The sequence below is a fragment of the Macaca fascicularis genome, chromosome 13 (assembly GCF_037993035.2).
Source record: "Macaca fascicularis isolate 582-1 chromosome 13, T2T-MFA8v1.1".
NCBI classification, from domain to species: domain Eukaryota; kingdom Metazoa; phylum Chordata; class Mammalia; order Primates; family Cercopithecidae; genus Macaca; species Macaca fascicularis.
This window is the reverse complement of record NC_088387.1, coordinates 51,346,645-51,370,114: the sequence shown is the minus strand read 5'-3', so window position 1 is coordinate 51,370,114 and position 23,470 is coordinate 51,346,645. Positions and strand designations below refer to the sequence as shown.

The 23,470-nt window shown below is 47.5% G+C and overlaps 1 protein-coding gene across 2 annotated transcripts in view; it reads right to left on the bottom strand.

Annotated features, from left to right (window-relative positions):
- Positions 1 to 23,470, bottom strand: part of TGFA (transforming growth factor alpha) — a 107,746-nt gene that overhangs the window by 64,730 nt on the left and 19,546 nt on the right. For both annotated transcript variants that reach the window (XM_045369128.2, XM_005575652.4), the window contains exon 2: positions 4,435 to 4,488. In XM_045369128.2, the coding sequence (XP_045225063.1) occupies positions 4,435 to 4,488 (54 nt within the window). The remainder of the gene's footprint in view (positions 1 to 4,434; positions 4,489 to 23,470) is intronic.

Here is a 23,470-nt window from a genome sequence, read left to right as displayed (position 1 = left end):
GGCTCTCCAAGTCATCTCTACCAATCCATCAGTGTGTGGTCATGTGAAAAATCTCACAGGCCACTTTTGATTCGAGTCCAATAGATGAGGAAACAAATCCAAACAGGAACTAGAAAATTAACTTGCCCAGCGACTGGGCAAAAAAACTAAAAACAAACAAACAAACAAACAAACAACAAGTCAGAAAACTCAGAAAAAACTGAGACCAAATGACCCCAAACCCATGATTTCTCATCTCCAGCCTCAGGCACCACATCCCTCTGCTGTCCCACTCAAATTGTCTGAGAAGCATTTATTAATGACAATGCCAGTTTCCTGTAACTCTGGCATCATCTTCCCTCCATATTTGGGGATCTTAGAGAAAGGAAGAAACCAATGAAATGTCAAGAAGAAAGGCCAAGAGCAATGGTCAAGTAATAACAATACAGAACTTTTTTTTTTTTTCCCCAAAATGCACAAGAAAGTCCAGGCGTGGTGGCTCATGCCTATAATCCCAGCACATTGGGAGGCCAAAGTGGGAGGACTGCTGGAGCCCAGGAATTTGAGACCAGTCTGGGCAACATAGCAAGATTTCATTTCTGAAAAGAAAAGAAAAAAAAAATGCACAAGAAAGCCCCATGTTCTTTTGAGCCCATTTGACACCTTTGATCAGCACACGGAGTTGACAGTTTTCTCTCCGTAATGTTCCATTAAAGTGTGAGGGCTTCACCCTGAGTATTCCTGTTGCCCTATGCTCTAGTGCTGTCACTCAGGAATGTATCAAAACCTATCTTACATCCATTGTTATTTCTCATTCCCGTCAACTCTTAGAGTGAGAAGGCCTGCAAATTTACATCATGGGCAAAGTCCTTATAGCTTTTGCTCTAAAATTACCCATTTTCACACCTAACTGTGGGGATGGTTTCACACCATCTACATTTTTCTGGGTGGTTTGTTTCTGGATTGATTCTGGGACTGAGTAAAGGAGCCCACCAGCATCCAGAGCATTGGGAGTTAGGGGCATTCAGACGTGAAAGTCACCCAGCAGAGACAGGAATACGTTTTATGAAAACAGTGTTCACCTGAAAAGAAATATAAGTAGAATGCAAGATACAAAAACATGAAAGTAAACGCAAATTAAAACGAAGTAGTACAAAATTAAATATAGCATCATCTACCTTCCATATCTGAGCATTTAACAAAAAGGAATCATCATTGCCTTTGCTGGTGCAGTCATGGAATTGCGGTAACGTTTTAAAAGCCTTTATCTGTTAGGTATACATATTGAAGTGTTACGAGTGAAGTGGGCTTTGCTTTAAAATGCCCCAGCAAAGGGAAAAATTGGAAAGATAGGGAGAATAGATCAGAGAAAAATGACAGAATGATGCTAATTGTCAAAGCTGGGTGATGGGTATACAGGAACTGATTTCACTCTCTCTTCTTCTGTGGATGAAGATTTCTCTAATACAATGTTAACAGGGAGTTTTACTTATTAGTCATGAGTACACACATACACACACACTTGCTACAATGATGGGCAGTGAGTGTGGCTGGTGGGAGTTGGTCCCCAGTTTGAGCTGTGCCCACCACAGGATCTCAGCCCTGTGTGGTGACAAGAGAGTGGGTGGGATGGGGTGGGAAGGCCTACCAGGGCCTGAGCAGTCCTCTAGGAGACAGGAAGGTCACCCTAAAGGAAAGAAAGTTAAGCATAAGCCTGATCTAGTCATAAAGCCCCAGCCTTTGGAGGTGTGACTATAACACAGTCATCACCACTTGGACTTTTCTCCTGGCCCAGCCCTCTCTGGATTCATGTCTGGGTCTCACTGGGCAGGGCCAAGAGTAAATAACTCTGGAAAGAGTAATTTCATTAAATCTCTAAGCCCTGGGGCACAAGTTCTGTAGCTCAGTGACCCATCAAACAGGGAGCAACAGAGAGGGCAGACGGGCAGCCACTTCCCTTCTCTGCAGACTGCCGGCCAACCCGGGGGGCTTGAGGCTCTCTGGACTTTAGAAGGTATGGCACTGCCTCTGCTGTCACAGACCACCTCAGGCCCCAGAGTGGCATCGAGCCAGTTACAGGGTAATATGCAACACAGCAGGGGTTCACCTGCTGTTTTCTGACCACACATCACAATGAGGGGAAGTAAACCTCAGAGATGTTCTCATAGAAAGAAGTTCAGGAAGAAAAGATGGAACAGAGGTTGTTCATGACTGCAAAAGAATAGTCCCGTTCTGGACAAATGTATCAGGTCTGCCCACATCTGCCTAGCAGGGCCTGGGGAACCCCAAAAGGCCTAGGCAGGAGCTATGCCAGGCTCCTGGGGAACAGGCTCAAGGGTGACATCCCTTAGGCCTTTCTTGTCTGTCTGAATGGATGGAGACTTGGAGGGGGGTGTCAAATAACCAACGGGACCCCCTTCTCTATGCATGGCAGTGTCAGCGCTCGCCATCATTGCAACTTGTCACCTGACTCAATAGAGGCCCTGGCTCTTGGCCTACCAGGTCTTAGAGTGAGAATCAGGAGGAGCGGGAGGAAGGCTCCACCAGAGATCGGGGAAACTAGGGGTAGAGGCCTGGGGCACAGGACTCCATCACCCCCTTCTGGCTTAATCTCAAGGCCTTTATACCCCAGTTCCACCCAACTCGACTTAGAAGAGAGCAGGGAGGGTGAGGAAAACACAGGAGGCTTCTCAGCCCATGGAGATACCTGGAGATAAGAGTGACAAGTATCAAATGAGTGGTAACCCCCAACTGGCTCAGTGTCCAGGTTCTCTCAAATGATACCCAGTGTGTAAGTGTTGCTGGAGTACCAGTACTTTCTAGTGTTTGGGCAGGTCACCAGAGGTCTATCTGTAGGAGGGACAGAAGGTGAAGCTTGGGGCAAGTGCATTCTAGAAAGGGGGTTCGGGCAATTCTGAGAATGGCATGGTGGAGTTACTAAGCTATCCTCTTCTTCCTCCCTATGTGTTCATATCTGAGTCCTTTGTGGATGGGAGGTAATTTAAAAGTGAAAGTACTGCTTTATGGAAACCCTAGTAGACCCTGGACTCCAGAAGCACTGTTTTGGGGTGGACACACTCACACCCTTCCACCTCCAGCCCCAACAAAGCATCACACAGAGTGGGAGAGGCATTTTCTCCTGTGTCATCATGGACCAGCAAGTGGCTTAGGCACCTTAAGAGTCCAAGCACATCAAGGATAACAGTAGCAAGGGGGGCTGGTGGGGCTGCGGCAGCAGTGGTACCCAGTGGGACTGACAGTGTCACCTTCAGTGGGTTTGGAGGGAAAGGCCTGGAGGAGAACAGCAAGGTACCAGGGACACCAGTGTGGTTGGCTACAGAATTTATGAATAGATAAGAAACCTGCCCCTCCCACTGGAACCTCCCTGAAATAACTATGGAGACACAGCAGGAGTTTAGTGCAGTAACAGATGGGAGCAGAAGTTAGTGAAACACACTCCATGCTAACCAGGGAGTCGTGGGACTGGTGCACTCACACACTGCTGGAAAAATCAGCACCATTCACTCGGAAAGCTATCTGGCAGTTTGTACCAAGGGTCATAAATCTGTATTTATTCCTGTTTCCGGAGATGCTTTCTGAGGAAAGAATCCAAAAGGAGCAAAAAGCTTGTAGGCATGAATAGGTAACATCATAACTTAAGAAACTAGAGGCACCATAAATATCCAGTGGGGAATGTTTCCTTAAATCACACATGTTCACTTTAATGGGACAGCATGACATTTTAAGAGAAGAGATTTCAAGACTTTCAAGCAACATGGAACAATACACAGTCCCAACATTTGAGCTTAAAAAGCAGGAATCCACATTGTTTCCTCACCAGGACTAATTGTATAAAAATATTAACACACATGGAGAAAGAGCAAAAGCAACATGCAAATCAAACAGAAGTTTCTCCCCTGCAGTGCTGTGACCACCGGTGGTTCGCCTCGCACATGTCCCAAGCTCTCTACTATTTTGATTTGGGATCTTTAAAATATATATATATATACAGTGATTTTTTTTTTTACTACAAGTATTAAAATGTAAACCGAAAATAACTAAACAAAGGTCACCAGGCAGAAGCAGATGGGGGTTCAGAAATCTGGGTTCTACTTCAGGTGGACTATTACGAGAGTGGGGAAAACATGGCTGGCCCCGGGCTCTGGGGTCCTGCAGGCCCTGTTTCACACACTTGCCCACAGGAATTGTTTGAACAGCAGAAGAGAGACAGGGAGGGGAGGCCCCTGAGGGGGCCAGGAGCAGCCCCCACTTGGGCCTGCAGTTAAGGCCTTCCAGTGAGCGCCACCTCGCCCCTGAGGAGGAGCAGAGAGGCCTCTGGGATAGGCGTGTGCTTGGTGGGCAGGAGGCCAGGGACGGAGCTCTTGAGGTTCCACACAGCAGCAGGCCCGCTCCCTTCCCACACACCATCCACACACCCACGGCAGCTGCACTCACCGCTCAGCAGGGACGTGCTGTTCTCCAAGGCCTGGCACGCTGCCAACACAATACCTGTTGGGTGGAGGGGAAGAGGGAAAAGGTCAGAGTCTGCTTGGCAAACGATGTCCTTAGACGCTTAGAGGGCAGACCCTTTGACAGGCAAATGCTTGGTGGTTTTACAGAGTGGCCGGTAGACAGGCTCGGCTACATAATTTGTGGATATCAGTGCAAAATGAGCACATGGAGCCCCTTGTTGAAAAAGCAGGAAGAAAGTGCCCATGAAAAGCACTGAAATCGAGAGCCTTCCACTTCTTCCCAGTATCTCCATCTGTCAGGGTGGTTTTGGCTTTTGTTTTTTCTTAACGCCATATATATATATATATTTTATGGTGGGAAAATACACATAACATAAAATTTACCATTTTAACCATTTTAATTGTACATTTCAGTGACATTAAGTACCTTCACCCTGTTGTTCATGTCATCATGTTTGTTTGCTATTCACGTCATTGTTGTCCTTTGGGTATGAGGATACCCGCAGGTTGAGTGCAGCCCCTCACAGGTGCACCCCAGGGACAGAGTGTGTAAGGGAGCAAAGGTTCCACTGCCTCTGGGGTTTCCTTCCAGCTGGCAGCCGGACCAATGTGCTGTGACCCAGCTGGGGGTTGAGGGGTCTAGTCAGGTATCTCTTCTTTCCAGGAACTTGCTGTCCCAACCCAAGATGGATGGGTGACCCCTTAAGGATACTGCCTCCTCCCTGTCAGGATGTACTAGGTACCTGGATTGGGGGAGTCAAGCAGCTCACCCCTCTCTAGTTGCCCACTGAGGATGCCATGGAGCTGCCAGTCCAGAATGGGGACAGCTGCCACCATGCCAGACCCTGAGATGCCATGCACTTACCCCCAACCCTTTTTGTGTCCAGGCCCCGCCAGGGACAGAGCATGGCAAGGAGCAAGAAAACCTAGGGGAGGCAGGGAGATAGTAATAGGCAGGACCATGGGAACCAAGGCTCTAAGCCCCCAGTGCATACTGTATTGTCCCACTGGGCTTCACCTACAAGACACAAATTCAAAGATAAAACTACAAGATTTTCAAGACTGCAACTACAGAGTGTTAAACCTCAAGCTTAGGGCCCTTGTGAGCATGGGGTCCTGTGGGACCTACACAGGTTGCATGCCCATAAAGCCTGCCTTGCCAATCGATGACCTTTATGTGCCTTCAGATCATAGTACTTGAGGTTTCTGGAAACAGCAGCAACCTTCCAATGAAGAAGGAACTCTTCTGAGTTATGCAACCAGCATGAGCCACATCAGAATGACTTCCCAAAACTGAAATGCAAAAAAATACCACGGTTGCCATGCCGAGGGGCTGGGCCTCTGACAGGTTAGCCCAGAAGGCAGATGAATCAAGTCAGCACAGGAAACAAGCAAAGTTCTGTCTGTTACAGGATCGATGCGGCCCCCTACTCTGCAGGCTGTGAGGGTTTCTTGCCCCTTTTCACTTAGGGTGTAGACACAGAAGTCCTGACTCTCAAAGAAAAAAAAAAGCACTTGGAATAGATAAAGCAATCATGCTCCCAATGTTCTTTCAACCTCTGAAATGAGAAACATAAGAACTTCAGGCTGCTTTTACTGGAGGTCTGGTATGGACCTCCCAAAGACTTTTACAGAATCCTAAGCCAGATGTTTGGGTTGGAGTTGGAGGCAGGGCAGGGGGACAGGGAGAGAAAATCAGTAAAATCATGCATGTCTTCCCTGTGCAATTCTTTCTTGCTCTCCAATAGATGCTAATTTTGGAAGCAAGGCTCCCAGGGCCCCTCTGTCACCCACACGCCAGTGTTAAAACAAGGCATCCCCATCCAAGCCGGGAAAAGTCAGCGGTTGCCCACTTGAAGCTGGGGAACAGTCACGTTCTGACTTCGCTGGCACTGCCACAAACCACCCTTGGCTAAAGTCAGCCAGTGACCCATAATAGCGTCCAAGGATGACACTGGGGATGCTTTGCATACTCTGAGGGGAAGCGTGACTTGCCTGTCACAACTGCCCCTGAACTAATGAATTATTTTCACGCCCTGTTCCTGCTCCATATCCCGTCGGTCAGGGCGAACCCAGTCAGCATGGTTCCTGGGCTCCATGTTAGCCTCTGCTTAAGCAAAACCCAGACAAGAAAGCAAACACTGTGCAGCTGAATCCAGGACAAGGCACTGATGAGCACCACTGCTCCAGGAAGATGAGGGTGTGCGATGGGGGCCTGCTCCCCAGCCTTGGGGCAACTTACTTCACCTTCTGTTCCTCACCTGTGAGCTCGCAGCTGCCAAACTCACAGAGGTGTTTTGGGAATGAATTGAAGTTTGCAAAACCACGATGTTCCACAGATGAAAGACACTGGCTTTTTATTCATAATTTGAGCAACACAAGAAGAATAGGTCCTTTCTATACCCTCACGCTCCCATGGAAAACGACTTCTTGGTGCCCTGGGTTTCACTCTGCAATCTTGATGCATGCCCAGCATCAGCTGAGGCCCTGTGATGAGCGGCAAGGCCTCTGCTTTGTCTTCATTACATGGTGAGCCTAAGAGGACCCTGGAGCAGGAGGACAGGGCTCAGGTCTCTCACTGTGCAGGTGGATATGCACTGGACCTAGTCCCAGGCCCACTGCTAAGGTTCTGCATGTGTTCTCTTACTTAGTCCTCATAACAACTCATGACATAGGTGCCTCCCAACCTTCTGGTCCAGCTGGTAGAAATGCCCAATCATAGAGATGAAGAAACTGAAGCTTGGAGAGGTTGAGAAATTTGCCCAAGTTCCTGCAGCCACATTCAAACTTAAGTGTGTCCAACTCCCATGCACAAGACAGTGTCTAATTACCAGACCACACCACAGTCCTTCTGACCATAGCCAATTGTGACACAGGTGTGTATTCAGCAGTCACAAACCCCAGGTGAGTCCAAACAACAGACTCTGCAGGCCCAGTGGCTGAGCCTTGATCTCTCTTTCCCTGAGAGCCACGCATTGCCTCTTGGGGATTCTCCCACTGCCTCCAATCTCCCTGCCATGAACAAGGTCTACTGAGGGGCAAAGGTATGAGCATCCAGGCTCACCAGCTGCCCAGCCCTCTGGCCACACGACTGTGCTTAGAAAGCCAGGCTGTGTGGGGGCCTTCCAGAAACACATGACCTTGGCAGGCTCCAAGGGTCATCCCAAACAAAGGAAGGATGGGGAGAGGACAGCCACAGGGACCGCGGCAACATACAGTGGCTCAGGGAGACACGCAGTGCACAGGCCTGGTGGCCCACAGCCACAGGCTCCTCCTGCCTAAGTTTCAAAGCTGGCCCTTGCCTGCCACAGGCCCTCGGGACAGGAAGGCTTCTAGGAATCCCTTCTAGGCCACTCCTGCTGGCATCCTATTTCTGTTTAAATAGCTCCAAAGAGGGGAATCCCAAGACTGCAGACTTCAAAAAGAAAAAGGAAAAGAAGCGGGTGGTGTCAAGGGGAAAACCACATGCAACGGAAGAAAACCCTTATGAAAGGCTGATCCTGTGCCCCCCAAAATAGAGTGGGAACCTGGTCTGCCCTTAGGAAGGACAAGTGTTGCTATGCTTGTAGTTCAGCTGTTTGGTACTCAGGTAAATATTCCCAACAGAAACAAGGTAAAAAGGAGCCTCACCTATTTAGCTCATGAGTCCCCAGAAGGGAAGCCATCCCGAAACCTATGTGCTGATGTGTCAATGGGAAATGCTCTTGAGAGAGGCTGGACACCCCTCTCCCCTGGGCCCCAGAGCAGGACACCCCTACTCCAACCCCTCACTCAGGCACGGGACTAGCAATTCTGCACAGATACCCAGGCTGTGCCTTCAGCGTCCAACACCCTTCATCCTCAACCACCCATTGGCCTGGTGACCACCTCTTCTGTGGACACTCAGCCACAGTGCCTGGAGCTGGGAGGAGTATCCTCCGGCCCCTGGCCACCTCAGCAGAGTGGACCATGTCCTGCTCTGGCCTCTGCTGGGGCTGGTGTTTGCTTTCAGGCCCACGGCATGGAGCAGTTGCTCCCTCTAGAATATCAAGAGCTCTACCTTTCACCTGCTTGGGATCCTCTCAGCCAGACTTCCTGCATGAAGGGGCGAAGGGTGAGTTTTTGTTTTCGGGGGGATGTGGGAGGATGAAGAGGCTGCAGCAGGTCCTTTTGGATGAAGGATGCTCCGGATTCAGAAGAGGTGATGAGGAAAGGTCTTTGGATGAAGAACACACTCAGGGCAGGAGGATAGGAATTGTGCTAGAGGGCAGGGCAGAAGGGAGTGTAGGTATTCAGAGGGCAGCAGGTTTTCCCCTTCCTCCCCTACCATTCTTAGACCTGGCAGGTCCTAAGGAACAGGAAGTAGTCAGTGGTACATAGAGGGTGGGAATCCCGCTGCTCAGGGAGAGGTCTGCAGAGGCTCCCATGTGGGCACAAACTTATAAAGAAATGGGCCACAAAGAACCCAGGGCCAGTCAGTACAGGTTCATGGCATCTTCCTGTGTGAATTATATCTCAACATTTAAATTTTATTTGCAAGGATGACAGGATTTTAACTGCATAGCAAAAATCACTAAATTGTATGATTTCATCAATATTTTTAAATCCAAGAGGTTGACAGCCAGGTGAGGATGCTGGCTTCAGGGTAAGAACTGATTAAGAAGGAAAAAGGGAAGGCCTTGCAGAGGAGGACTACGAGCAAGGCTGGTAGGATGAGCGTATCATGGACTATCCACAAACTGATTAGGATATTAAGGCCAAAAGCAGCCACGTGGCATCTCCATTGGACAGCAGCAAGTTCCAACTTGATAAATCTGGGGAAATACTTCATGACTATGATATCAATCACAGGAAATGATCCAGCATTACCTGAAAGCTCATAGGAATTTTCCATATCCATCTAAACATATCTGATAATAGCAAAAAACAAAGTATTCAGAATGAACCTTCAGGATCAGGGAGGCAAGAGAGATGGGCAAACGGCTGCCTGCACCACAACCCCCTACCACTTCCCAGCCTGTCACAGCACAGCAGAAAGGGGCTTTGCCATCAGGCCTGGGTGCAAATCCTGGCTCTGCCACTTCTTCACTGTGAGACCTTGTCTGTATTATGTACCCTCGCTGAGGTTTGGTGTGCTCATCCATAAAACAAGGATAACAGCTCTTCATGGGACTTGCAAGGATTAAGTGAAACAAAATGAAATAGAGCACATGAGGTCCAGAAGTCACGTGAGCACCCACTGAACACAGCAGTTGATGGCGCTTCATGTTGCTCCTGTTTCATCATAACTTCCAGGAAGTTCAGGATGATGAGGAGGTGGTCATGACCCTCCTCCCTTTGGAAGTCACTAAGGCAACTTCAACAAAGGGTTTTATTTGAGGCCCGGGGTCACTTAGCTGCAGGCTACTGATGTTCCATGGACTGATCTTGAAATAGCATGCCCTTTATGCCTTTTGAGGGTTTAAATAGTCAACATGGCGAAACCCGGACTACTAAAAATACAAAAATCAGCTGGGTGTGGTGGTGGTGGGTATCTGTAATCTCAGCTACTTGGGAGGCAGAGGCAGGAGAATTGTTTGAACCTGGGAAGCGGAGGTTGCAGTGAGCCAAGATTGCACCACTGCACTCCAGCCTGGGTGACAGAGCGAGACTCCCACTCAAAAAAAAAATTGTTATTTACTTATGTTAACTAATCAAATATTTATTGAGCACCTACCTACTGTGAGCAAATTAAGTAAAAAAAGAGAAATCTGAGACCTGTGACTTTCCCTTAAAATGTCCAAGTCACATGGGACAGCAACTACCAGAGAAAATGGAATCTTCCACACTTCAACAAAGGCAGACAAGTGTAGGCTGTTGAAGTTATCACTACAGCCCACCGAGGCACTGGACTGACCCTATATTCCCATAGATGCTTCCCCTGCTTCCATGCCCAAACACTATCTCCAACCTCCACCACTCTCCCCAAGGCCTGTACCCCAGATCATGTGTTCAAAATTAAACTCACGTCCTCCACCTCTTACTTGGTTCTGGGTGGGACTGATAACCAGGCAGTCATTGTCAGTACCTCCCTCTCCTTCACCAGTATCCAAGCCAAGCCCTCCTACACACCCAGCCTCCACATGGTCCATCCTCTCCATCCCCCTGCATCCCTGCTGTTACTGCCCCAATTCAGGCCCTATCGTCTCTCCCTGCACTATCACAATAGTTGTTAGAGTGGTTTTCTTGCCAACAGCTTAAAAAAAAAAAATCTTTGCTCCTACTACTAGACTGACCTTGCTGAATGAAATCACTTCTTTCCTCTAAACTCTCCATGGGCTCCATATCACTCACAGAACCCAGCACAGAAACAGAACCCAGCCCCAAGTGCTGAGTGGAGATTTAGCATGCATAACCTGGTCCCAGACCCCGTTTCCACCTAAACTCCGCCCATTCCCTCCTGTTAGGTCCTCTGACCCCAGCAGCCCAGCACTGCCCCTTTTCCCTGCACAAAAATTGGCACTCCCAGCTTGGTGCCTTGGGCTCATGCTACTAGGATCCTCACCCAACTTCTTACGGCTGCTGACTTTAGTTTAGCTGCCTGAGCCTCAGTTTCCTTCACTGGAAAAGCAGATAAAGATATCCAACTCCTACACAGGGTTGTTTAGAGATTAAACAAGGGACACATGAGAAAAATGTGGTATATTGAGTGACACACAATAAACATGAAACAAATGGTAGCTGCTACTTTTGATAGTTTTTTTTTTTTTTCCTTGAGACAGAGTTTCGCTCTGTCTCCCAGGCTAGAGTACAGTGGCATGATCTCAGCTCACTGCAACCTCTGCCTCCCGGGTTCAAGCGATTCTCCTGCCTCAGCCTTCCGAGTAGCTGGGACTACAGGCACGCACCTGTAGAGATAGGGTTTCACCATATTGGCCAGGCTGGCCTTGAACTCCTGACCTCATGATTCACCTGCCTTGGCCTCCCAAAGTGCTGGGATTACAGGTGTGAGCCACTGTACCTAGCCTATTGACAGTTTTCATTCATATCATGCTGATCTCTCAAGTTGGCATATCCCGTCCTCTACCCATGGGAATCAAATTGGCCTCTCAAAGCCTTGCTCAAATGTCAGAAATAATAATTTCTGGCCGGGCGCGGTGGCTCAAGCCTGTAATCCCAGCACTTTGGGAGGCCGAGACGGGCGGATCACGAGGTTAGGAGATCGAGACCATCCTGGCTAACACGGTGAAACCCCGTCTCTACTAAAAAATACAAAAAACTAGCCGGGCGCGGTGGCGGGCGCCTGTAGTCCCAACTACTCGGGAGGCTGAGGCAGGAGAATGGCATGAACCCGGGAGGCGGAGCTTGCAGTGAGCTGAGATCCGGCCACTACACTCCAGCCTGGGCGGCAGAGCAAGACTCCATCTCAAAAAAAAAAAAAAAAAAAAAGAAATAATAATTTCTTCCTCAGAGGAATCCTTACTTTATTCTGCCTTGCAGTTCAGAAGTTTTTACATCTTATCTGTTTCTCCTCTCTAGCGTGGTCAGGAGCTGTGGCTAAATCATCTCTATCCTTACACCTGCCGAATGCACCTACATAGGACTTTAATATATATATGTTGAACTGAATTTCTCTAAGAGGTCACCAGCTTGAAAACAGAGTTAAAGTCTTATCAAAGACGTGGACTAGGGGCTGGGTAGTGAGTACTGAGGGTGTGCAGATGGGGAATGGGAAAACCCACAGATCCTCGGGAATTCCTTTCTTCTCTTCTAGATCCCTGCCGCTACAGCTCTAGGTCTTGGTTCTTACTCTGATTTCAGTGGCGATGGGGAGCACTTGAATTTTTATTTCTAACATTTATTTATTTATTTATTTGTTTATTTTTGAGATGGAGTCTCACTCTGTTGCCCAGGCTGGAATGCAGTGGCACGATCTCAGCTCACTGCAACCTCCACCTCCCAGGTTCAAGCAATTCTCCTGCCTCAGCCTCCTGAGTAGCTAGGATACAGGTGTGTGCCACCACACCCGGCTAATTTTTTATATTTTTGGTAGAGACGAGGTTTCACCATGTTGGCCAGGCTGGTCTTGAACTCCTGACCTTAAGTGATCTGCCTGCCAAAGTGCAGGGATTACAGTCACCTTTTATTTTATTTTCAGTTCAGGGGTACACGTGCAGGATTGTAGACGTTTGCCATGGTGGTTTGCTGCACAGAGCACTTGAATCCTGACATTCATCCATTCAACAAGTGCTCACTAAGCACCTGCTACACCATTAGCGGGACATTGTTCTAGGTGCTGGGCAGAGAGCAATGAATGAAAAGTCCCTTCCTATGAGAAAGAATCCTTCCAATTCTCAAAAACCATTGAACTCCGTTATAAATGGCTGTACCATTGTTCAGTTGGGTGGTAAGTTAAATCTGTGTTTTTCTATTTTCTGTTTCTATTAATAACGATATTAAATAGTCCCACTAGAATACTGAAAAATCCATGAGGAATGAAGGAACTGTCATCCTTATCCAAAGCCTGGAGTTAAGTCTGCTAAAGAGGCCTGTCAAGTTGATCCTGAGTTGTTCAGTCACCCGATGAGAGGACCCCTGCAACATTTTATTTTCCACCCTTAACTTAAAAGTTGGCTTTTCCTGAAACTTTTATGAGAACACAAAGACTTCCATCCAGTGACCCCAAAGAGGCCTGGCTTAGCCTCCCAGGGAGGCTAAGACAGAGAGAGTGAACGCTTACTGTGAATGTTCATTGTGAACGCTGTGTTCCGGAGCTCTTCAAGCAAAGGCAAGACTTGCCCCAAGGAGTTTACAATCCAGATGATCAAAGCAAACACACTCAGTGGTGTTCCTGTATCTCTGATGCTCCCTATTTCAGCCCTTTCTTCCACCCAAATGTGTTTACCTAGTACAGGTCTGTTACAAACACTTAATTCCCTCTCTTCTGAGTAGAAAAGCCTCCTCACTGCCTGATGTCATTTCTACCTGGCCTTCCAGGTCCAGCTAGATCCCCAGGTCCTCCACGATGCCCCCTGACCACTCTGGCAGGCAGGGCTCTCTGCCTGCACCTCCTAACACCCACCAGCACTGGGCTGGGTGTAAGATCAGGTCACTCACATGGACCAGTACCTCCTGCCCCTCCTTCTCTCAGCCCAGACCTCATTTCCTACCATTACTGATTTAGGAGAGCTGGTTACTATCTTTCCCAGCTTCAAGAGACAAATGAGAATATTGGCAAAATGCTTTGAACTCTTTAGAATCAATGCCCTAACAAGTGCCCAGAACCGACACCTTAGAAGTAACATAGTTGTTACATAACCCTTTGCAGCTATGTTAACAGAGAAGTAACATAGCTGCAAAAGGAGGTGAAATGCTTTTCCCAACATGCATTTTGAAAAGCATGCAAAAAATAAACAACTAAATTAAAAAAAAGCACAGAGACCCTTGGAGGAGGAGCCAGGTGCTTCCTGTTGAGACATTTTTGTTTCTAAGGCCCGGCCACTGTGATGTAACACCTCACACTGCCACACAGACATCTTCCTGTATTCTCCCCAACATGTTACCCACTTCAAAGCCTTATAGGATAAGGCTGCCCACTGATCTGGTGGTCCAAGAGAACCCTCTCTCATAAAGCAAAGCAAATAGCAGACAGGTAAAACATCTTTAGCCAACAATGTTAACCAGGATGCAGCACGCACCTGGCTAGAGGTGAGGAAGGCCCTGTGCTTGCTCCCACCTGTGCAGATCTACGCCACACCCTTTCGTGCCAGGAGGAAGCAACTGTCTCTTCTGAAGAGTTAAAGCCTTATCAAAGACTGAGACCAGGGGCTGGGTACTGAGTCAGCCTTCCTCTTCCCCAGACCTGCTCACACACTGGCTGGCTGAGGGCCCCCATCCAAATTCCTGGAATTGCAAGGCAACAGGGCGAGTATCGCCGAGCCCTCTCGGGCTGGCTGGAGTTCCCCAGCTGCTGAATCACTAACAGGCTCTACCAGGGCCGAGTTCTGAGGTTGCAGAGAAGCCGTGCCAAGCTGAGGTACTCTGAAAACCTGTTCCAGCTGACTGGCATTGTGACGCGAGGCCTTGAGGTGTCTCTGGAAAGGGTGACACTTGATTTTCCCAGAGTGCAGGAGCGAGGAAGAAGGGGATGGGGGTGGTGGGCTAGGGACAAGGCTGGGGATAAAGTGGCAGATGCCATAGCTATATCCACAGGGCCCCAGGCCCTCTGCATTGTGAACCAGCTGAGCAGAGGGCACCTGGCTGACAAGAAGTACAGGAACCAAACACCACCTCTGGAAGGATCCATGGGGATGTTATAAGTCCCTCCCTATCCGTGAAGGCCCATCGGCCCCATCTCAACTTCCCTGGCCTGTGACGTCTCAGAATTGCCATCCTCTGGGCCCAGGTGAGCAGTGGTTCTGCTGGTGTGCAACTCGGGCCAGTAAAGTTAGACTCTTGGTGACTGAAATCAAACCAAGTCCATCCCCTCAGCTCAGTCAAGGCCATGTGTGGGCATCATTCATTCACACAAGTGGCTTGAAAGTAGGGTATGAGCAGGGAGGAGGTAAAAATAAGCAATCCTTGAACTCTGTCCCATTTCCTCCATGTGAATAGCTCGGTGATGACAAACTCATCCCTGCCCCCTGGTGCACGACACCCTGGACACCCCGGAACCACCCTGCAGAAGGCATTGTGAGGCTTTGGGTTTGGGCCAACATAAATACCAGTGTGACTTGGCAGAATCTCAGATCAATGCGGTATCAGCCTGGAAGTAGGGGATGGGGGAAGGGGACAATGCTGTTCCATTGCTAATCCCCACCGTCCACCTCGGGGGCTGGCCACAGGACACCCCTTAGGCATGCTCACTTGAGTCAATAAGGGTGGCTGATTAAGAAGCAAGTTCAATCAAGGAGGAAACAAATCCCCAGAACTACAGGTTTTCAAGAGTTAAGGGGTAAATACACTTACTTCTTGTAGCTCCACATTTCTCAACCCACATCACACTGCAAACTGGCAGAATCTCTAAGTTCTCCTCCTTGGGCCCCAGAAGCAAGGGGCAGGAGGAGGGAGAAGAAGCGAGTAGGGGAGAAAGGCCTGGGCAACAAGTGCAGGCTCCAGGTGCTGAAGAGGAGGAGTGGAGGGGGTGGTACTCAGATTCACTCCCTTTCACTGGGAGACCTTGACCAGACCACCCACTAGCCCAGGGGGTTCTCACTGCTGGTAGCAGATGCCCCTTAGGGAGCATCTGAGAACCTGTAGAGGGAGGTGCTTTCTGACCATCGCAAGGACTAGGGGTGCTACTGGTACTTAATGGTGGGGCCAGGGATGCTAAGTTTCTGATTTCTGTAATGCACAGAACCTTGTCTTGCTTAAGATATTGACAGTGCACTCTGTTGAGCAATTCTCAGCCCCGACAGAGAAAGTCCCTTCAACTGCAGGTCATTTAGTTTCCAACTGTATATGGGCAGATGTACCCAAAACTCAGGGGAAATGGAACAAGCTGGTAGTCACATGAGCAGACAGGGCCACTCATTAGGGCCTTGAAAATGGTCACAGAGGGACCATGGTGATCCAACCTGCCCCCATTTACCTCGAATGCTCTCTTTCCTGTCAGCTCTTCCCTCTATTCTCCAGGTCCTGTGCCTATCTTGTCTGGCTCTTCGTATTAACCCAAAGCATTCAGGTTACACAACATGAAGCTTATTTATAAAGTAACAAGACTGACAAGTCACAAAACCCACTCCAGGTGTTTTATAGTCGTGGGCTTCCAATGAGACTCAGGAGCCCTGAGAGGGAAGAAACACACGGGGGTGATGCATTTGACTCTCTCTTGGTCCACTGCCAGATTTTAGGGCCCCTAATGTATCTCCCTCAGCTCAATACATGTTCTTACCAGCCATGTGTAGCAAAGCTATTCAGTTAATGCCCCAAATGCACTTAGTTGTACGGGCAGAATCTCATTTACTGACTCGAGACAAACCAGTAAGCAACAAGGCATGCCATCCCCGGAGCTGTGGGGCAGAGAGCATCATGCACCTTTCAGCAGTGTCAATTTAAAGCATTTTAAAGGCAAACAAAAATCCCGGAGAACACGCAATAGCTCTTCTATGGGAAAATGGGTGTGGGATCTCCCCTGCCAACCCTGCTCTAGCCCATTTTCCCCTTTAACTTTTGTTGGGAAAAGGGCAGTGATGAGAAGCAAAAGGGAGGGAGAGGGAAAAGAGCAAGTTTCCTGCTAGGATGGTTTAGTTCTAGCAAGAACAGAGACCAGCAGGAAGACTACAGAAAGAAGAATGAAGGTGCCGGCATTTCACGTCTAAGTCCCATGTAAGAGGGCAGTGAGAAAAGGGTTTCAGGTTATTAATAGTTAGTGCATTTCTGAAGTATTTCCTGGAAAAATTAGACTCATCTAAATGAAAGTGGTTCAGGAGTCAAAACCAGTTGATGAAGTGGTCCAGACACTTCAGAAGATAGTTTTTCAGTTTCTTACAAAACTAAACATACTCTTATACAATCCAGCAATAGTGCTCTTTGGTATTTACCCAAATTAGTTGAAAACTTATCTTCAAAGAAAAATCTGCATATAGATGCTTATAGTAGCTTTAGTCATAACTGTGAAAACTTGGAAGCAACCAAAACGTCCTTCAGTAGGTAAATGGATAAACAAATTGTGGTACATTCATACAATGGGATATTATACAGCAATGAAAATAAATAAGCCATCAAGTCACATGGAGAAAGCTTAAATGCATATTGCTACGTGAAAGAAGCCAGTCTGAAAAGGCTGCATATTGTATGATTCTAACTATATGACAGTCTGAAAAAGGCAACACTGTAGAGATCGTAAAAAGATCAGTAGTTGCCGGGGCCTGGGAGAGGGAAGAAAGGGATGAACAGGTGTAGCACAGGCAATTTTTAGGACAGTGAAACGACTCTGTACAACACTATAATGGTGGTTATGTGTCATTATAAATCTGTCCAAACACATAGAATGTACAACTACAAGAATGAGCCCTAATGTAAATGAAAGACTTTAGTTTATATCTAACTTTAGTTAACTAATATTAACTTTAGTTAATAATGTACCAAAATTGACTCATCAATTGTAATAAACATATCACACCAATGCAGAATGTTAATAATAGGGGAAACTATGCAGTGGGGTAAAGCTCTCTGTGCTTCCTGCTCAATTTTTCTATAAATCTAAAGCTACTCTTAAAAAGCATTCTATTACCAGCTGATGACAGTTGCAGCACTGTGAAGTTGGATGACTTTACTCTGCACTCTGGATTGTCCAGTCATACTGTTTCCCTAGGTTCAACTACAACGTCCTTCTCCTAAGGAGGCCATGGCAGGGGCAGCTTGAGTCAGACATTTCTGGAAATGCAGAGGAGACACTGCTTAGTTGGGGACGAGCAGCCTTCTACGGAGCACTGTGGCTCTCAGCCTCATCTGCTGCCCTGTGGGCTTGGCTGATTGTAAAGACAGACAAAGTTCACTTCCAACCTTTGCCATCACAGTGAATTTTACCCTGCTGAAAACAGAGAGGGCAGGAGCACGCTTATTTCTCACTTATGGTGAAACCTGTGGAAGGGCTACGTTCAGTAACATCTAATTTTAGTCAACTAGTCTTAACTTTAGTTAATAATGTATCAATATTTTTGATACATTTTGAACAACTGCTCATTAACTGTAACAAACATACTACACCAATACCACATGTTAATAACAGGGGCATAGTAGCATGTATTCACAGTGGCTCCCAGGGAGAAGCAATTACCAGCTTCGATCAGTAGCTGATCTCACCGGGCTGGGCTGCCCCATACCCCAAGCCTCTCTCACACTGGGAGCATGTCAGATGAGGGGAGGCCAAGAAAAACCATGATCTCTGTGGAAAGAGTCCTGGAAAAGGCAGGGGTGGAGGAAGTGGGGAGGGAAGGGTAGAAGGATGTGGGAGGGGGTCTTCCAGAGAAGTCATCTAGTAGAAAGGTTGACAGGCACACAGTCAGGAATCTGAGCAGCCTTTGAAACAACGAAGAAAAGCCAGTGTCCTGGTTTCAGCGCAACTGGCCTTGCTTGTGTGGTTTTCCACAAAAAGGACGATGTATCTTAGGTGTGCTGGCTCTCAGCTGGGGATAAGTAATCAATACAATTTTTAAAAATCTATTGTCAGTGATCTCTGTGACCAAGAGGGCAGAACCTAAGAGTTACTACAAGGGTGGTTTAATTCAACTTCTTGATCCTCCAGCTACATAAGGGAGGGCTCCCAAGTGGGTATAAGACACGGCCTTTATCATAAAATGAAGCTACAACTACAGAGAACTCTTCCAGCCTCCTCTTCCTGTTCCTTCTTATACTTCAGGAGAGAAAGAAACAAGAGAGCACTGGGTGGGATGAGGGGGGCTCTCAATTGTCCAGCATCCACCTCTGGTGAAAATGTGCAGCAAGCAGCTCACTCCCATCCCTGGCTTTATCTTTGTTCCCAGCACTGTCACAACCTGACATTTTATGGTATGTGTGTCTGTTTGTTTTCTGTCTCCTTGGGACCAAGTGAGGTGTGTGAGGTGGAGAGGAGTGTTTTTGGTTCACCATATTCTCATTGCCCAGAACAGTGCCTGACACACAGGCAAGCTCTTAACAAATACTTGCTGAATGAATTGTTTCTTTTCAAGCCAAACCTGCCAGGCAGTTCCACAGAGACATCCAGGGCACGTGAACTACAGAAGACAACACTTGGACTCCTATTTGAGCAGCAGAACTTTGTAAGGACCTTGTGGAATTTAGGTAATTTCCATCTGGAGTAAGGAGACACTGTTCAAACCTTTCTGTGATGACAGTTCTCCAACAAATAACACAGACCCTGGAGCATTTTTCATCACAGGTGCATGTAAATAGATAAATAGTCATCATGGATGTCTTTTCTGAATAGGTGACATCTGACACAGGCCTGAGTGAAATGAGGGAGCCAGACCTGGAAATATCCAGAGGAAGAACACGTACAAATATCCGGAGGAAGAACACGTCCTGAGGCGTGAATCCCACTAGTCCCAGAAAAAAGCAGGCGGCTGCTGGGGCTGGGGGAGGGTATACTGGGAAATGAGGCTGCAGAGATGCGGGAGCAGACACCTCCAGTGGGGAATATTAGGGGCCTGGACTTTATTCCAAGCTGGGCAGCCCCTGGAAGACTTTGAGCAGAGGAGCAACAACATCTGATGCATGTGTCAGAAGAGACACTCAGGGTCCTGGGGACAGAAAAGGCCTTAAGGAGGCACAAGTGGGAACTGGAAGAATAGTGTGAGATCACTGTAGAAGTTCAGGTGAAGGTCACAGTGGGGTGGCCGCTAGGACATGAGAGTTGTCAGACATAGAACATAACAGAAACAGCCAGCAGAACTTCCTGAGGGACTGAATGTGGAGGTATACTTTGGCGTCATTCTTCCCTCTGCCTCCATCTGCCTCTATCCTTGATTTTTTGCCTCTTACTATTCCCTGCCTTCTCCTTCTACTTCCTAGGCCATGTTCAACCTCCAAGGCCAGTTCAAGTACCAGTGTCTTCAAGAACCTTTCCTGACCACCTCAGATGGGGGACTCTGTCTCCCTCAAAAAAATTTAAAAAGCAAACACCTGAATAAGTAGGAACACAGGCTTAGAGACATCCATTAGCAGGCTCAAATGCTATGAAGGTCAGACCTACATCAGTAAATATTATCTTGGTCTGGATAGTTTAAAACTTCTCTAAAGCACTTTCAAGTTCCCTTCCAGGGTCTGCCCACCATCCCTGAAATATTCATACTTCAGGATGCTGCCACCTGGAATGAAGGCTTTGTCTTTGGTCGTTCACAGGAAGATCCTAGGGATCTCCATCTAAGGTAGGGGTGTCCAATCTTTTGGCTTCCCCGGGCCACATTGGAAGAAGGAGAAGAAGAACTGTCTTGGGCCACACATAAAATATACTAACAATAGCTGATAAGCTAAACACAAAATCACAAAAAAAAACTCATAATGTTTTAAGAAAGTTTATGAATTTGTGTTGGGCCACATTCAAAGCCCTCCTGGGCCACAGGTAGCCCGTGGGCCACAGGTTGGACAAGCTTGGTCTAAGGTAACTCCAGGTTTACTTATGAGAAACACATTAAACACCCAGGATAAATTAGCCTCCAGATGACAATGGCTATGCCCAAGGCTTTCTGGAAGCTCACATAGTGTCTTGTCCGGCTCAGCACAGACCTCAGCAATACCACCCGCAGACAGGTCTGACAGCAACCCAAGCTCGGAGGTGAAGGGTCCATGAGGAGCAAAGCAAACAGGCTCAGTGCCAACCTGGTACCAGAGCACGTGCAAGCTGCAAATGCCCAGCCCAAGACTGTGCTCTGCTCTAGGTTTCTATGCCCTCAATGTACCACCTCTGCAGCAATCCCTGAGGCCCCAGGTCTTAACTTTCCTTCATATCTCCACACGGTGCCTGTGGGAGAGAATGTAACAGAGATAGCCGCCCCCACTGAAGTGGGTGTGATGATGCTGAGCTGGCTGCTCGGGCAGGAGCACTCAGATATGCCCTATATCCTCCAGGGAAAGGAGTCCTCCCCTCTAACAAAAGGTAGAAGGCAGTGTTCCTTCTAACTAGGAGCCAGACAGAATACTCCTGTGATAACTTAACAAGGGCCCAAGGTTGACAGACCTGAACATCCACACAGAGTATGGTCAGTCACATTAGCTGTGATTTTTTGCCTCTTACTTTGAGGGGAGGCAAATACCCCAGTGTGTCCTGAAGGATGACAAACATACCAGTCCACACCCTCATGGGTTCTCTGCCTTGTTGGGAAGCCAATCCTGTCTAACAGGACTTAGTAGTGCTTCTCCATGGCTATGGTACTAGGTTTATGGAACACCTTTTAAAACCTCAAGTACTGTATTTAAAAAAATAAAAAGCCATGAGATATAAGCAACATAAGTGGGGACACCTTCAACTAATTCTTAGAAACACATATTTTCCTCATTCTTAAGGAAAAGAGTCACCATCTCAAGAAAGAATGCAAATACACTGTGCTTGTATCACCACCTCCATACAGAACCCACAGCAGACATTATTAATTGATCACAGCACTATTTCCTGCTGAATGCAGATGCAGCTTCCAAGTCCTTCTAAACAGTTAGTTCCAAGTGATCGCAATTGGCACAGAAGATGGAATATTTCCCACTTACGTTCAAACAATATCTGCTGCTATGTCAAGGATGTGGGCAGAAGGAAAAAAGAGGGAAGCGAAGAGAGACTCTTAAGGGTAAAGTATGTCATCAATGAAAACATTGGTCAACCCTTGAATGTCACTGCAGAGGCTGAACAGAAGGGCAAGAGGAAAGGTGAAATAAAAAGTCAGTGAAGTAGGAAATGAAACTTCTACTTGAAACACACCTACACTCTCACATACTCACACAAAATTATTGCCAATGGAGCAAGAGGTCCTCCAGAGACACTCGCTGGTATTGACTATAAAATGAAAGTGGATTCTTTACTCCCCAGTATAAGGGAGACAGTACACAAGAATATCAACAGCTATTCATACCAATCTATCTACTTCCTTAAAGCAAATGGTTTTTATATAAACAAAGCTCCAGAGTTTTGGAAAGTTTCTGCCTGTGAAGCCTCTGAAAATAACTGATCAGGTGATAAATAGCCCAGTTGAAAGCAACAGAATCATTTATGGAAGAAGCTAAAATAGAGAAAACCCAAACCAGCAAATAGCTAGGGAGTTTAGAACAATCCAGATTTCGTTCTTGTTTTCTAATTATCTTACTGGGAAACTAAACACGAGTTTTCCCAAAGTTAATGACGTTATCTTCAAGGCCAAGCAGGGAGGCCATTCATCTACTTTTGCTCTGCCCCCAGTGGAGACAGATGACATCACAGCCCCCAGAGGGCAGGCACAGCCTTGGCTCGGGAAAGAGGAGCATGCACACAAAGATAGGGATTCCCTTTCCAACGCAATCCTCTTCCTCATTCACAAGGATGGCTGGTGCCTGCCTTGTTAAAAGTGTGTTCAAGGGAAGATGCATATCATATCTTATTTGCTGGGATAAAAACCATACCCTACCTCTTATGCCTGTGGTTCATTTCTCAAGGCTGGGAACTCAGATAAACTGCCCATCCTCTCTCAGCCAGTCCCCATCCGTGGCCTGTGAACAGTCACCGCTAGAGCAGACCCCTCTCCCTGCTTTAGGCAGTTCCTCCAACAGAGGAGCCAAAAACAGCCAGAAAGTGCTGTTCCCTGATTGTAGGTGAAGCACATCTCCGAATAATTGAGCAAGTTTATATTCTTTTTTTTTTTTTTAAACAGGGCCTCACTCTGTTGCCCAGGCTGGAGTGCAGTGGCACAATCATGGCTCACTGCAGCCTTGACCTCCCTGGGCTCAGGTGACTCTCTCACCTCAGCCTCCCGAGGAGCTGGGGTGACAGATGCACACAACCACTCCCAGCTAATTTTTGTATTTTTTTTTTTTTTTCATAGAGACAGGGTTTCACCATATTGTTTGGTCTCAAACTCCTGGGCTCAAGTGATCCACCCACCTCAGCCTCCCAAAGTGCTGGGATTACAGGCGTAAGCTGCCACGCCCAGCAGTTTATTTTCTTTCCTGCTAGAAAACAGCGACTTTTACGTGTTATCATTCACCAGCTCTGTGTAGTTTGGGCTCCTTGTGTTCTGAGGTACAAGCTGAAAAGATGAAGAAATTTCGACCCAAAGGGACTGCTCTGTTATAAAAGGTGGAACCTTTTCCCCCACCCCACCCCCCCAACGCCTGCTGAATGTTACAACGGAAGCACATCAAGCAGATGAGGAAGACAAATTTCAGATTGGGGGGCACAAAGATTAGCCGGCCCAGATGAAGATCAAGGAAGCCTAGAGTGCAATGTGAACAAAAACCGCAGGAAATACTACAAGGGCCTCTGCTCTGAGCAGCAGAATTTTTTAAAAGAAGCTGATGTCTGTGTGTTTAAATCTCAGGAGATAGTTTAGTTTCCTGGCTTCTGAAAACATCAACTCTTCCTCCTCCATAGACTAGCTGGA